This window comes from Eleginops maclovinus, chromosome 9 (genome assembly GCF_036324505.1).
Source record: "Eleginops maclovinus isolate JMC-PN-2008 ecotype Puerto Natales chromosome 9, JC_Emac_rtc_rv5, whole genome shotgun sequence".
Lineage (NCBI taxonomy): Eukaryota > Metazoa > Chordata > Actinopteri > Perciformes > Eleginopidae > Eleginops > Eleginops maclovinus.
This window is the reverse complement of record NC_086357.1, coordinates 28,316,293-28,328,792: the sequence shown is the minus strand read 5'-3', so window position 1 is coordinate 28,328,792 and position 12,500 is coordinate 28,316,293. Positions and strand designations below refer to the sequence as shown.

Here is a 12,500-nt window from a genome sequence, read left to right as displayed (position 1 = left end):
TTGCTCCTATAGTTGCTCCTGTAGTTGCTCCTGTAGTTGCCCCTGTAGTTTCTCCTGTAGTTGCCCCTGTAGTTGCAGCAGTTAGTCCTGTAGTTGCTCCTATAGTTGCCCCTGTAGTTACTCCTGTAGTTGCTCCTATAGTTGCTCCTGTAGTTGCTCCTGTAGTTGCAGCAGTTAGTCCTGTAGTTGCTCCTATAGTTGCTCCTATAGTTGCTCCTGTAGTTGCTCCTGTAGTTGCCCCTGTGGTTGCTCCTGTAGTTGCTCCTATAGTTGCTCCTGTAGTTGCCCCTGTAGTTGCTCCTGTAGTTGCCCCTGTAGTTGCCATACTGACGGTGTTGCTGTGTGTTGAAGGACAGATCCCCCCCAGCTCGATGCCTTCATCATGGATAAAGCTCTGCTGGATTACGAGGTCTCCATCGACGCCGACTGCAAACTGGCGACGGTGGGGAAACCGTTCGCCATCGAAGGTGAACACTAACCGGAAATCTTCCTCAGAAATCGTTTATTATTCAGAGTAAACTCCAACTCTCCGGGGGGGTTACTGCTTTTGTAAATCTTTGTAATGTTTCCGAGTTCAGACGCGTCTCGGTCTCTGGGTTTATCTGCAGATCACTTCCTCCCAGCTTTTTGTTTCATAAAGTTTCATCATCACATCTCCACTGTGGGATACATATTCAAATATCAGAAATATATAAAGCAGACAAAAAGCACGAGTCATTCAACTAGAATATTAAAGTGTAGAAAAGAATAGCCGGCGTTGGTGTCCGTATGGTGTATATGTTATATATTTGACATGCTTTATTTTGTGTTTCAGGTTACGGTATCGGCCTGCCACAGAACTCCCCCCTGACCTCCAATATTTCAGATGTCATCAGCAGATATAAGTCTGAGGGTTTCATGGATCTGCTGCACGATAAATGGTACAAAGTGGTTCCCTGTGGAAACCGCGTGTTCGCCGTCACCGAGGTCAGCAAAGTCACTGATCAGTGATGTTATATCATACATAGATACGTATTAGATATTATGTTTAACACCCTTTATTCATTGAAGTATATCATGAGTATTATACACACAGTGAGCTTCATTCACACCTTTTATTGTCCCCCCCTGCAGACACTTCAGATGGGCATCAGTCATTTCTCCGGTCTCTTCCTGATGCTGTGTGTCGGGGTGGGGGGGGCACTGCTGACGCTGGCAGGAGAGCACGGGTTCTACCAACTCGTCCTGCCGCACATCCGGCGCCGGCAGAACCTCAAGTACTGGCTGCACACCTCACAGGTGAGGATAACTCACGACTCCTTATTCAGAATCACGACTGATCCGGTGCTTCCAGACCAAGAGGCTCTCTCCTGGGACATGTCTCCGTGCTGTAATGTTCAGAAAGCTTCTATTGTTCTCAGACTGCCTGTGCTGCAGCACCTCTTTTCACCCTCTGTCTGAAACCAGAGCTAATGCAAATGCTGACATTTTTCAGATTTTAAGAAAAGGTCAAACATATTAAATTTTGAGAAACAAATCAGAATTTTTAGGAAAGACTCAGAATTCTGATATTCTGAGCTGAATCAGATTTACAGATTTACAGAAAAATGTCAACGTTTTGGGGATTTTTTTTTAAAGTAATGGGTTCTGTTAGTCAGTGCTAGTTCAGGCGGTCCACTCGATCACCATGAGGGAGAAGAGAGTCTCCCTCTGAGTTATTTGTGTTTTGTTTCCTGTTTAACAGAAAATCCACCGCGCGCTGAACATGACGTATGAAGACGTGAAGCGTCAGCGTGCAGAGAAAGAGAAGAGGTTCGTCAGCACGTTATTGAATTTCCTAAAAGGGTTTGATTTGTTTTTTAAATGTAGTGAAGGCTTTGTCCAATTAAACATCCAAGCAAACATGGACACAGAAATAAACAGAGAATCAATCCTGAATCAGAACACACAAGTACAGTGCAGATAGAAACATACTCAGACGTGGTTTATAAATACCTCTATTTTACAAACGGCCTCTCTGTTTGTGTCCAGCTGTAACCTGGAGAAGCCTCCAGCTCCCCCAGGACCCCCGGGCCCCCCCGCCCCACCAGCCCCCGGTGCTTCGACCAGGTGGAACAACGAGGACGCCGCCGCTGTTGCTAACGACGCCCGAGACTTCAAACGAGTCCACTTCCATCTGGAGACGCTCAACACGCGGCGCCTCCTTGCCCGCATGGCCTGCCTCGGACGCCAAGTCTAAACCTGAGGGTGAGGGGCCGGCCACGCCGAGGGCGGCGGGGGCAAACACCGGGCCTAACAGCAGACTGTGCGCTAACGGAGGGCCGGCTGCGTCTCTCGCGAGCCTGGTGCTTTCCCGACAATCAGCTGCCCGGACTAATGCCCCGCCCCCTGTAGTGGTGACCCCGCCCCCTGTAGATGTGGCCCCGCCCCCTGTATTTGTGGTCCCGCCCCGGCCGGGCGAGCTTCAGGAGCTGCAGGAGGAGATTGAACAGATGCGTGGGAGGCTGAGGACGGCTCTCGCGCGGCGGGCGGAGATCCAGACCACGCTGACCAACCCTGTTGCCCTGGAGACAGACAACAAGTCTCCAGCAACAACAACAACAACTATCACAACAACAACAACTGAAGCCCCGCCCACAACTTCCCCACCCCCCGTGGCTCCTCCCACTGTCACTCAGCCCACCATCGCCCCGGTAACGCTCCTCCCTGCCAACACAAAGTGCGTGACGACCATGACGGCCCCCCCTCACAAAGTCCTGTCCAAAGTTCGGCCGTTCCAGAGCAGACTGTCCAATCAGAGGAGGTGATGCTCTGCACAGGTCACATGACCCTCTGCACACGGTGGCCCCTTTAAAGCGCCTACATTTTATCTTGAGAAGTTGACCTCCCACTCAGATATATAAACTAAGTCAGCGAATTTATTATTTAAACATCTCTACAACTTAGGGCCATCATCGCCTGGAAAAGCTGGGGGTTGTTTGGGTTTAATTTAATCCATTTATCACACATCATTTCCACATTTTTGTCTTTCATTTACAACTTTAATCTCCACAGTTAATCATCGTTCTGCTCCGCCATCTTAATGTTTTACCCACAATGACAATTCTGCGTCCTAGAATTCAGATCTGTAGTTTACATTTTAATTATCATTTTGCTTAAAGCTGCCACTGGGAAAATGTTCGTGAAATTACAAGATGTTTTATATAAAGTCATTTTAATATTAATGTTTTCCCTCCGTTTAAAATGACCACCGCGACTGTTGTCACCTGAACGCAGCGCCGCCGACCTACGGGAGCCTCAGAGGTTTCAAGGTTTCAAGGTTTCAAGGTTTTATTTGTCATATGCACAGCAGATACAGCGTATATGTTGGCAATGAAAATCTTATGTCGCGTGCTCCTCCAACAACTCAACATGCATGGTGCAAAAGATAAATAAAATAGTGAAAAAGAGAGAAGAATATTTACAATATTAACAATAAAGATTTGAGGATGTGAAATATATACATATGTGGAATACATTGAGAGTATTTAAATACTTTACACTGTTGAATGAGGAGGTATGGACAGATGCATATATTATGTATAGCAGATGTATATGGCAGATATGTATAATATATAGATATGTGTACTATAAACAGATATGTATAATATATAGATATGTGTACTATAAACAGATATGTATGGCAGATGTGTATAATATATATGTATGTGTGTACTATAAACAGATGTGAGTAGACATTCACACAGCTCAGGAGTTCAGTAGTCTTATAGCCTGTGGTATAAAACTGTCTCTGAGTCTGGTGGTCTTGGTCCGGATGCTGCGGTACCGTCTCATCCGGACCAAGACCACCAGACTCAGAGACAGTTTCAAGGATCAAAAGCTGCAAAATAAAACGAGGAGAAGAGCAGCGAAATCCACTTTGTGTTTTATAGGAACAGTTCAAGTTTACTAAAGAACATTAATGATCAATAATCGTGCAGATTAATAATTGATCTTCATGTTTTTAATGGACTTTGATCATTAAGCCCCTGGGTTTCATTTGAAAGGTTTTTGATTTGATTTGCAAATAGAAATAAGATATTGTCACAATCCATTCATTGGTATATCATGTTGTATTATATTATATTTGTATTATGTTATATTAATTGTCCCAATTAAAATGTTTTTTTACTTTTAAAACCCCATTTATTGAACAGGAAATACTTTTTAAAAATACGGTTTTTTTGTTCATGATATTCAGACATTATGTAGACCACACGTTTTTATATGGCTAAACAAAGGTTTTATATTAAGTTTCTTTCTGTACAAATGATCCACTAAGACCTGTTAATACCCTGTTTGACATTCTTTTATTTCTTAAATGTTTTTTACATTTAAAAAAACACTTAAGCTAATTTTTCAATTGATTTTTTACTTCATTTTTAAAAAACACATCTCCAAGATCTTCCGATTCAAAATGTTGAAACCGATTTAATAATAGACATCAGTGGGCTAGATTGTTTAGTGAATTATAAAACTGTAAGTGTTTGTGATGAATCCTGAAGAGAAGATCATGAAGACAGAGAGCTGCAGTCTTTATGATCACACTGTTTTTATTCGCTACACGGATGCTAACTACAGCTAGCCGCTACACGCTACTCTTTGCATTGATGAGTTATGAAAATTATAAAATAATAACTTTGAACTTGAAGGAACTGTCTGACATTTTAACTTCTTCTTCTTTCACTTTATATATTTTTAGAATCATCTCTGTGTGTCCAGGACTGCTAGTTTAGCTTAGCCTAGCTTAGCAATAAGAAGGGAGTAGGGGAAACTGCCAGTGTTTGGTACTTATAGGTTTTGTTCAGCAGGATAATCTCCACATATTAATGATTTCTGAAGGAAAAAAGCTCACGTGAGCTATAAAGGAACTACAGCACCGCTAAGCTAAAGGCGGCTAATGTTGGGCTATAAAGGAACTACAGCACTGCTAAGCTAAAGGCGGCTAATGTTGGGCTATAAAGGAACCTCAGCACGGTCACATGACTTCAGGTCACCACCGCTAAGCTAAAGGAGGCTAATGTTGGGCTATAAAGGAACTACAGCACGGTCACATGACTTCACGTCACCACCGCTAAGCTAAAGGCGGCTAATGTTGGGCTATAGAGGAACTACAGCACGGTCACATGACCTACCACCGCTAAGCTAAAGGCGGCTAATGTTGGGCTATAAAGGAACTACAGCACGGTCACATGACTTCACGTCACCACCACTAAGCTAAAGGCGGCTAATGTTGGGCTATAGAGGAACTACAGCACGGTCACATGACTTCACGTCACCACTGCTAAGCTAAAGGTGGCTAATGTTATGCTAAGCTAGCCACATCCTGGACACACAGTGACCTCAGAGATGCAGCAATGTTCCTTTGAGATAAACCAGGTGATTCCAGGTGTTTCTGTGAGGCATTCACTGACCTGTCTGTTTTTGTGAAATGTGACGCTGCCGATGTTAAACTCCTGATGTTTCTGTTCATGTTGATATTCACAGATTTTTAGAAAGAAATTAAAAAAGGAAGCGTCACCAAACTAAGAGTCTTGTTCTTTCTAACATTTTATATATAAATAATTTAAAAAACATGTTGAAAGTGTTTTAAGTTCAAATATTAGATATAACCTCGATAAATTCAATATAATTGTGGTTTGTTTTGATCTATTTATCTGAACAGTGGTTTCATGTGTTGCAAACCATCTCCACTCACCTGCTGCCTCCAGACACACCTGTCTCCACATTCCATCCACCATCTCTCCTTCATCCCTCCTCCGTCCTCTTGTGTCTGAGGTTTGTCCAGTTTAAGAAACAGTTTCCACCTGTTTTAAATGTCTCTGTGTAAGTCAGGACATACTGTACTATGAATTTTATTTGTTTTTATGACATATTTGACTGACTTTTGGTTATTTTGATCAATCATTTATCTGATCAATTATCAATTACTGATTAATTACTAATCAATTACTGATGTTTGATTACTCATAACTGTTTTGTCGGCTTCCTTCCAAAAATAAGTCACTCTGTATGCAGGTGATGCTCAGGTTTACGTTCCTAAATATTTTTTAGAATTACTTTTTCTATTTTTTAACATTTAATAAAATAACTTTTCACTTTAAAAACATATTTTACTGACTTACTGACTAATCAATCATTTATCTCTGATCAATTATCAATCCATTACCGATGAATTATCATAAGTAATAAATGAATCACTCATACGAGTCGTTTTGTTTGGTCAGCTTCCCACGTTAAATAATCACTCTACGCAGATGACGCTCAGATTTACGTTCCTAAACTTCATTTATTTTTAAATACAAATTATTTCAGCCTTTATGACTTTTATTTTTTACACATTTTACTGCCTATTTCTTTTTATGACACACCACTATTTGTTTTTCTCCAAATGATTATACAATCGTTTTGAAGACATTACAGTATGACCTTTTCTTTTTCATGACGTACTACACCATGAGAAACTAGGCCACTTTAAGTTTTGCGATGACAAAGTTTTTTTAATATAAAAACTTAACCTATGACCTTTCTATCACTTATCGTAACACTTGGTTTGACAAACTATGATATGACTTCATTTTAGGAAAGGGTTCAAAAGAAAGATTTTAATGTTTAGTCTAAAATATGTGTTCCAGAACAAAGACCCTCGAGAAGAAGTTTTATATTGAATCCTTTAAATACTACTTTATTGTAATATATCAACTTCAAATATTAAAACTCTCATTAGGATTTCTTTCTTTTTCTTAAAGGATGGTTTATGGTGACATTTGTTTCAAAAAAATCTCAAATAAACTCTTAGCAAGTCATTCCCCTCAGTCATTAAATCTGAGCTTTAAATACAGACAGAAATAATATGTTTATAACAGCAACAAAAATAACAACAACCCACGTCTGTGTGCAAACAGCTGCACTGCTTTACTGGACAGTTAAATACAGTTTGATGAGTTTCAGGCTTCAGATCAGCTAACGAGGCTACAGTCATCCAGCAGAGGCACGAGAAGAAAAATACCCCCCCCCCCCCTCCCCCCATCACTTTGTCCAGTTCCTGTGATGTCACACTGCAGGCTCCGCCTCCTTCACAACAGCCTGCGGTGCTTTCAGGTACCCCAGCTCATGGTGCATTCAAGGACCGAAGACTGAACCACAGGGGTTGTGTGTATTTGCCTTAAGCTGTGACGTGACGACCGTAGCAAACAGACAACACTGACATTTACAAGCTGACGAGGGGAACCTGAACGCACCAGCAGGTGTCTCCTTAGAGAGCCTCGTGCCTGAGCGCATCACAGTGAGGGTAGGAGGCAGAGCCTGAGGTATGACGGCGTCATATTGCACAAACAATCAGCTGGCTCCGCTGCTGACTGGCCCTGAAGGATCATTGATAAGGCATCCGTCCCACTTCCTGCTCTCAAAGAGTCTTTTCTTTAAATTAAAAGCAGATTGAAACAGAAATCAGGGTTGTGCTTCAGTCTGTCAGAATCAGGGCTGATCAACAACTAATCATTCATTTATCTGATCAATTATTAATCGATTACTGATTAATAATGAATCCATCATTCGGTTGTTGGTCGGCTTCCTACGTAAAATAAATCACTTTATGCAGATGACGCTCAGATTTATGTTCCTAGCAGAAGTTTAACCAAAACATGTTCTTCTTTTAATTTGAAGAGGAGAAATTAACTAAAAACCACTTCCTGTGTCGGGAACTAATCCACCAGATGATAAAATAATAAAACGGCCCCTGATCCTGAGAGCCTGAGGACCGGGCTCTCCTCTCAGGACGGACTCGCTGCTCTGCAGTCTGTACCGGCACTCTGTGGGGGGGTGCAGTCAGTTTGTGAGGGGGATGCCGCTGCCTCCGGCTGCAGGGGAGGGTCCGGCGGGGCTGAGGCTCCTCCCACTGTGGGTTTAATCTCAACTGAAACAACATCCGAGGCTCCCTCTGCACCTCCTGCTGCTCCTTCCACTCCTGCAGGCTGGTTAGAAGAAGACAAAGCTTCAGAGATAATGGCGGCCGTCTGAGCAACCCAGTTCAGTTCGGACCTAACCTCCCCTCCACCAGCTGCTGCAGGGGGCGAGGAGGGGGAGGTGAGGGGGTCCGGTGGGGACTCCGGCTGGTCGGTTTGTGTTCCTGGAGGGTCGGTGTTGTCGGGCCCTGCTGCAGCAGCAGCAGCAGCACCAGCAGCAGCAGCAGCAGCAGCGTGGTTGTTGTTCAGGTTGTCCTGCAGGGCCGTCTGGTTGGCCTGACCCGCCTGCTGGTTCTGCAGCAACATCTCCTGGATCCGGATCTGCTGCAGGATGGCAGGGAGCTCGTAGTGGTGGAAGAAGTAGATCATGGAGTGCTGAGGAATCAGAATCAGAATAAATGATTACCAAAAATAGCAAGTCACTAATTAAGGGGAGAGCATCAAATATTGAAGGTTATTTTTAGCAGGGCTCTTATTTTGAAAGCTTGGTTCTGACCTGGATGAAGAGCCAGGAGGTGACCAGAGCCAGGCTGCTGTACTGCCCGTTGAAGCGGTAGTGATAAGCGTAGAAAGCAAAATGGTACAGATAGAAGAACCTGAGGAACAGAAAGTATAAATGTGAGTTTTCAAAATAAAACACTCGTTTAACAGTCTCATGTTGGGGGTGGGTCACGTGACTGACCTCAGCCAGTGGCGCTTGCTGGTGTTGGTGTGGCAGCAGATGGCGTCGTACTGGTCGGCCAGCCAGACGATGAGGATGATGTAGAAGGCTGTCGTCGTGTCGTTGAAGAACTCCGACATGATGGCCTCCATGCCTGAAGACAGGAAGTGACATCAGCAGGTTAGGATTCAACAAAACCAGTAATCAATTACGGGCTTTGGATTTTAACTTTGAGACTCGAAGAGCAGAGAGTCTGATCAGAGTAAACCTTGCTTTCAGTGGCCACTTGGACCCAAACCAGCTTCACCTGGAACATGCGAACACTTTGGACGTGAGTTCCTCTACATGGAATAAAACAGCTTCAACTTGGAACATGACTTCCTTGAAATCTGGATAAGATTTCCTCTGACCGGACATGACTAACCACCTCCAAACTGGACTTGAGTCTCCCAACTAAGGACATTTGTGGCCGCCCTCGTAACATGAATGAACATTTTGCTCCACTCGGGACATGACTACCTGCACTCAGAACATGAGCACTTTGAGTCTGAAGATGACTTCCGCCAATCCATTTGGGACTGGACTGCCTTGATTTGGATCTTGAATTTACGGAAAACGACTGCCTCCACTCTTGACGGGACTACCTCCACTTGAAACATCAATAAATCCACTCTGGACAGGACTACTTTCATTTGGAAACGAGTACTTCCACTAGTAAGATGGCTTCCTCCCTTGACACTTGACACGAATACCTTGACTTGTAACAAAACTCCATCAACTCGGGACCTGGTGGCTTCACAAGGAACATGACTAACTCGACTCGGAGTACGAGAACCTCCACTCTCTCTGGATATGTCTGCCTCCACTTGGACCCAAGTACCTTCAGGAGGAACATACCTCCACCTAAAACTTGACTACCTTCAATCGCCTAAACTTCCTCAAATCAGGATCTGATGGCATCGACTCATAATGAGGTTCACGGATGCGGACTTACCGACGAGTGCCAGGATGACGGTGAGCAGAGGGGCTGCTGGGAAGGCGATGGTCATGTTCATCTCCAGCATCTGAAGAAGATCCACTGAGGGGAGAGGAACAGATCAGATCAACAAACACCTCTTTAAATTCTGGATCAACGCAAGTAATCAGTTCAACTAGCGGACATTCACAGACATGAATCCCAGGACATGGTTTGTTTGAAAGGTATTTCTGCAGCTCCCGTCCCCACAAAATGCAGCAAGGATCAAATCTGCTTTATTATATGGGTTCCCATTCTGACTGCTTCTGTGTTAATGTTCCTGTAAGTAAACCGCTAATGCAAGAGAACACAGTGTGCTGAAAACAGCCGGACGCATAGTTAACAATTCAGCTGTCAGCATTTCAAACACTGTGCTCTGTGTGTATACACCAGTACAGCCGGTTAAATATAGAACCATCCCGGAGGCCTTCATGGCGCTTAATGTGCAAAATGCTAATCAACAGGCATACTGCTGCAGTCTGTGCAGAACCACAGGTAAGTTCTGTGGGTCAACAGGAAGTCATTTTGATATTTATTACACATGCAGCTATTTGGTTTACACCTTGAGCACACTGCGATGGACTGGGTTTATTCTGGGAGTCAGGTAATACAGTCCTGAACTGGACTGGTTTAGATTGAACTCCTCTGGTTTGTGTGGGTGTGAGGTGTCACAGGAAACTGACCGATGAAGACGAAGATCTGGTGGTGAGAATATCTGAGCAGCATGGACACGGACAGAGTCTGAAAACACAAACAAAACCCTTAATAACAATTCAACTGATCCGGCTGCTCTGTCTTTAAACAGGCCCCTTCTTCAGAACCACACACCTTTTTACTGTCAGGTCGACTCTAAATGTTTGATCTCATTAATAAATCCCTAAACATGAAATATGAACTGCTGGACGTCATATCTCCCTCTGCTCTAAGACACTGTGCTTTTATTCACTTACGAATATGACCATGATGACGAAGGCGGCCAGGTAAGAAGTTCTGGCCATCCACATGCTGACGAAGCGGTAATGTTCTCCAGACACCACGTTTCTCAGGAACCCTGTAGAGAACCACAATGACGATGTGAGTCATATTATTTAGTATGTGGCCGGCAGCCAATAAAGTCTGGAAGATAACTCAGTGGCACTTTTTATTTTCAATTAACCTCTCTGTCTTTGTTCTGGGGTCTGACCTTTGTTCTCCTCGTTCTCAGCGAGCGCCTTCACACTGGACATCAGAATGTCGTCGTAGCCCAAAAACTCGTCGAGCAGGAACCGGCTGAAGCCGTCACCGAAACACTCATCCTTCATGGGATCTAAAACAGATGAACGAGATCAGGTGTTAAAGAGTCCTCTCCTGCTGATGTTCAGGTGTATATCAGTATGTAGTGTCTCTACTTTAAAGAGTCCTCTCCTGCTGATGTTCAGGTGTATATCAGTATGTAGTGTCTCTACTTTAAAGAGTCCTCTCCTGCTGATGTTCAGGTGTATATCAGTATGTAGTGTCTCTACTTTAAAGAGTCCTCTCCTGCTGATGTTCAGGTGTATATCAGTATGTAGAGTCTCTACTTTAAAGAGTCCTCTCCTGCTGATGTTCAGGTGTATATCAGTATGTAGCGTCTCTACTTTAAAGAGTCCTCTCCTGCTGATGTTCAGGTGTATATCAGTGTGTAGTGTCACTTTTCACCCTCTGTCTGAAACCAGAGCCCAGTCCGCTCTTATTGGTTATATGGCCGGCACTTATAGATGTCCCACCCCCTTAGCCTATCAGGTAAGATGTGTGTGAGTTTGTGATGTCATGTTTTGGTTTGTAAAGACTCTCACCCAGAGTGACCACCATCACGGGGATGTTGAGTCTCTGCCTGGTGCTCTGCGACAGACGCAGGAAGCCGTACTCCAAAGAGTATTCCACGATGTACTCCTCCTGAGGCCACACTGAAACACAGCAGCATCTTTATTATTATTGAAATTTTAGTTCTCTCTTTTGTAATCTTCAATGTGTTTGTTCTAACAATAACTCCTCCTGTTGTTAAAGAGCCTCTGCTGCCCCCTGCTGCCGGGGAGGAGAACCCGCTCTTTACAAACTGTATGCTGGTACGAAGAAAGGTCTACTTGTGTCACTCCAGGTGATTATTCATCGGTTCACATAAATAATATTGACACAGATCTACCGCCATAGAAAACAACTAAAGATAAGAAAGTCTAGAGGTGATTCTGTCCAGGAGGAGGAGGAGGAGGAGAGGATGTGGAAGAGGAGGATGAAGAGGAGGATGGAGAGGAGAGGGGGAGGAGGGTTTACCTGCTCTGGTCATCATCTCCAGCTCAGACACCTCCTGCAGCGGCTGCATACCTTTAGTGGTCTGACTGAAGGAGACGTCCTGACTGTTGTTCACTCCTCCTCCTCTTCCTCCTCTAACACCTCCTCCAATAAGAGAGGGCTTCAGGCGAGGCTCCATGTCCAGCTCGAACTGCAGAGGAGGACAAGTAACCACAGCAGGAGTCATTATAAGTCCGTTATAACCCTTTCCCACCAAACTGGTTCAAGGGTCAGTTCGGAGGCAATGAACAATTAAGAACCACTTCCTCCTGTTTCCCCAGCACCGGCCACTGGTTTGCATTTGGAACTAATTCACACTGAAAACACTAACTTATGGGGATGGGGGATACGCATCAGCTGCTGTGAGACAGTCAGACACTTAGTTACTTGAAAAGGGGCATAAGAGTCAGTAGGAGTCAGTAAGAGTTGGTAGGAGACTGCAGGAAGCAGCAGGAGTCAACAGGAGTCAGTAGGAGTCAGTAGGAGTCAGCAGGAGCAGCAGGAGTCAACAGGAGTCAGTGGGAGTCAACAGGAA

The 12,500-nt window shown here is 44.1% G+C and overlaps 2 protein-coding genes across 3 annotated transcripts in view; one reads left to right on the top strand and one right to left on the bottom strand.

Annotated features, from left to right (window-relative positions):
• grin3bb (glutamate receptor, ionotropic, N-methyl-D-aspartate 3Bb) overlaps positions 1 to 5,099 on the top strand; it is a 29,951-nt gene extending 24,852 nt beyond the window's left edge. The window contains 8 exon segments of the mRNA XM_063892009.1: positions 352 to 467; positions 815 to 966; positions 1,114 to 1,278; positions 1,724 to 1,791; positions 2,011 to 2,197; positions 2,199 to 2,547; positions 2,614 to 3,282; positions 3,851 to 5,099. Of these exon segments, the coding sequence (XP_063748079.1) occupies positions 352 to 467; positions 815 to 966; positions 1,114 to 1,278; positions 1,724 to 1,791; positions 2,011 to 2,197; positions 2,199 to 2,547; positions 2,614 to 2,786 (1,210 nt within the window). The 3' untranslated portion in view covers positions 2,787 to 3,282; positions 3,851 to 5,099.
• A 1,202-nt stretch (positions 5,100 to 6,301) lies between these two features.
• tmem259 (transmembrane protein 259) overlaps positions 6,302 to 12,500 on the bottom strand; it is a 9,078-nt gene continuing 2,879 nt past the window's right edge. Inside the window, exons 4-12 of one of the 2 annotated variants that reach the window (XM_063892173.1) lie at positions 11,948 to 12,116; positions 11,473 to 11,583; positions 10,842 to 10,964; positions 10,609 to 10,709; positions 10,342 to 10,399; positions 9,638 to 9,721; positions 8,665 to 8,797; positions 8,479 to 8,578; positions 6,302 to 8,357 (exon numbers count right to left, since the gene is read on the bottom strand). In XM_063892173.1, the coding sequence (XP_063748243.1) occupies positions 7,791 to 8,357; positions 8,479 to 8,578; positions 8,665 to 8,797; positions 9,638 to 9,721; positions 10,342 to 10,399; positions 10,609 to 10,709; positions 10,842 to 10,964; positions 11,473 to 11,583; positions 11,948 to 12,116 (1,446 nt within the window). In that variant the 3' untranslated portion in view covers positions 6,302 to 7,790. The remainder of the gene's footprint in view (positions 8,358 to 8,478; positions 8,579 to 8,664; positions 8,798 to 9,637; positions 9,722 to 10,341; positions 10,400 to 10,608; positions 10,710 to 10,841; positions 10,965 to 11,472; positions 11,584 to 11,947; positions 12,117 to 12,500) is intronic. The other variant, XM_063892174.1, reaches the window with a different exon arrangement.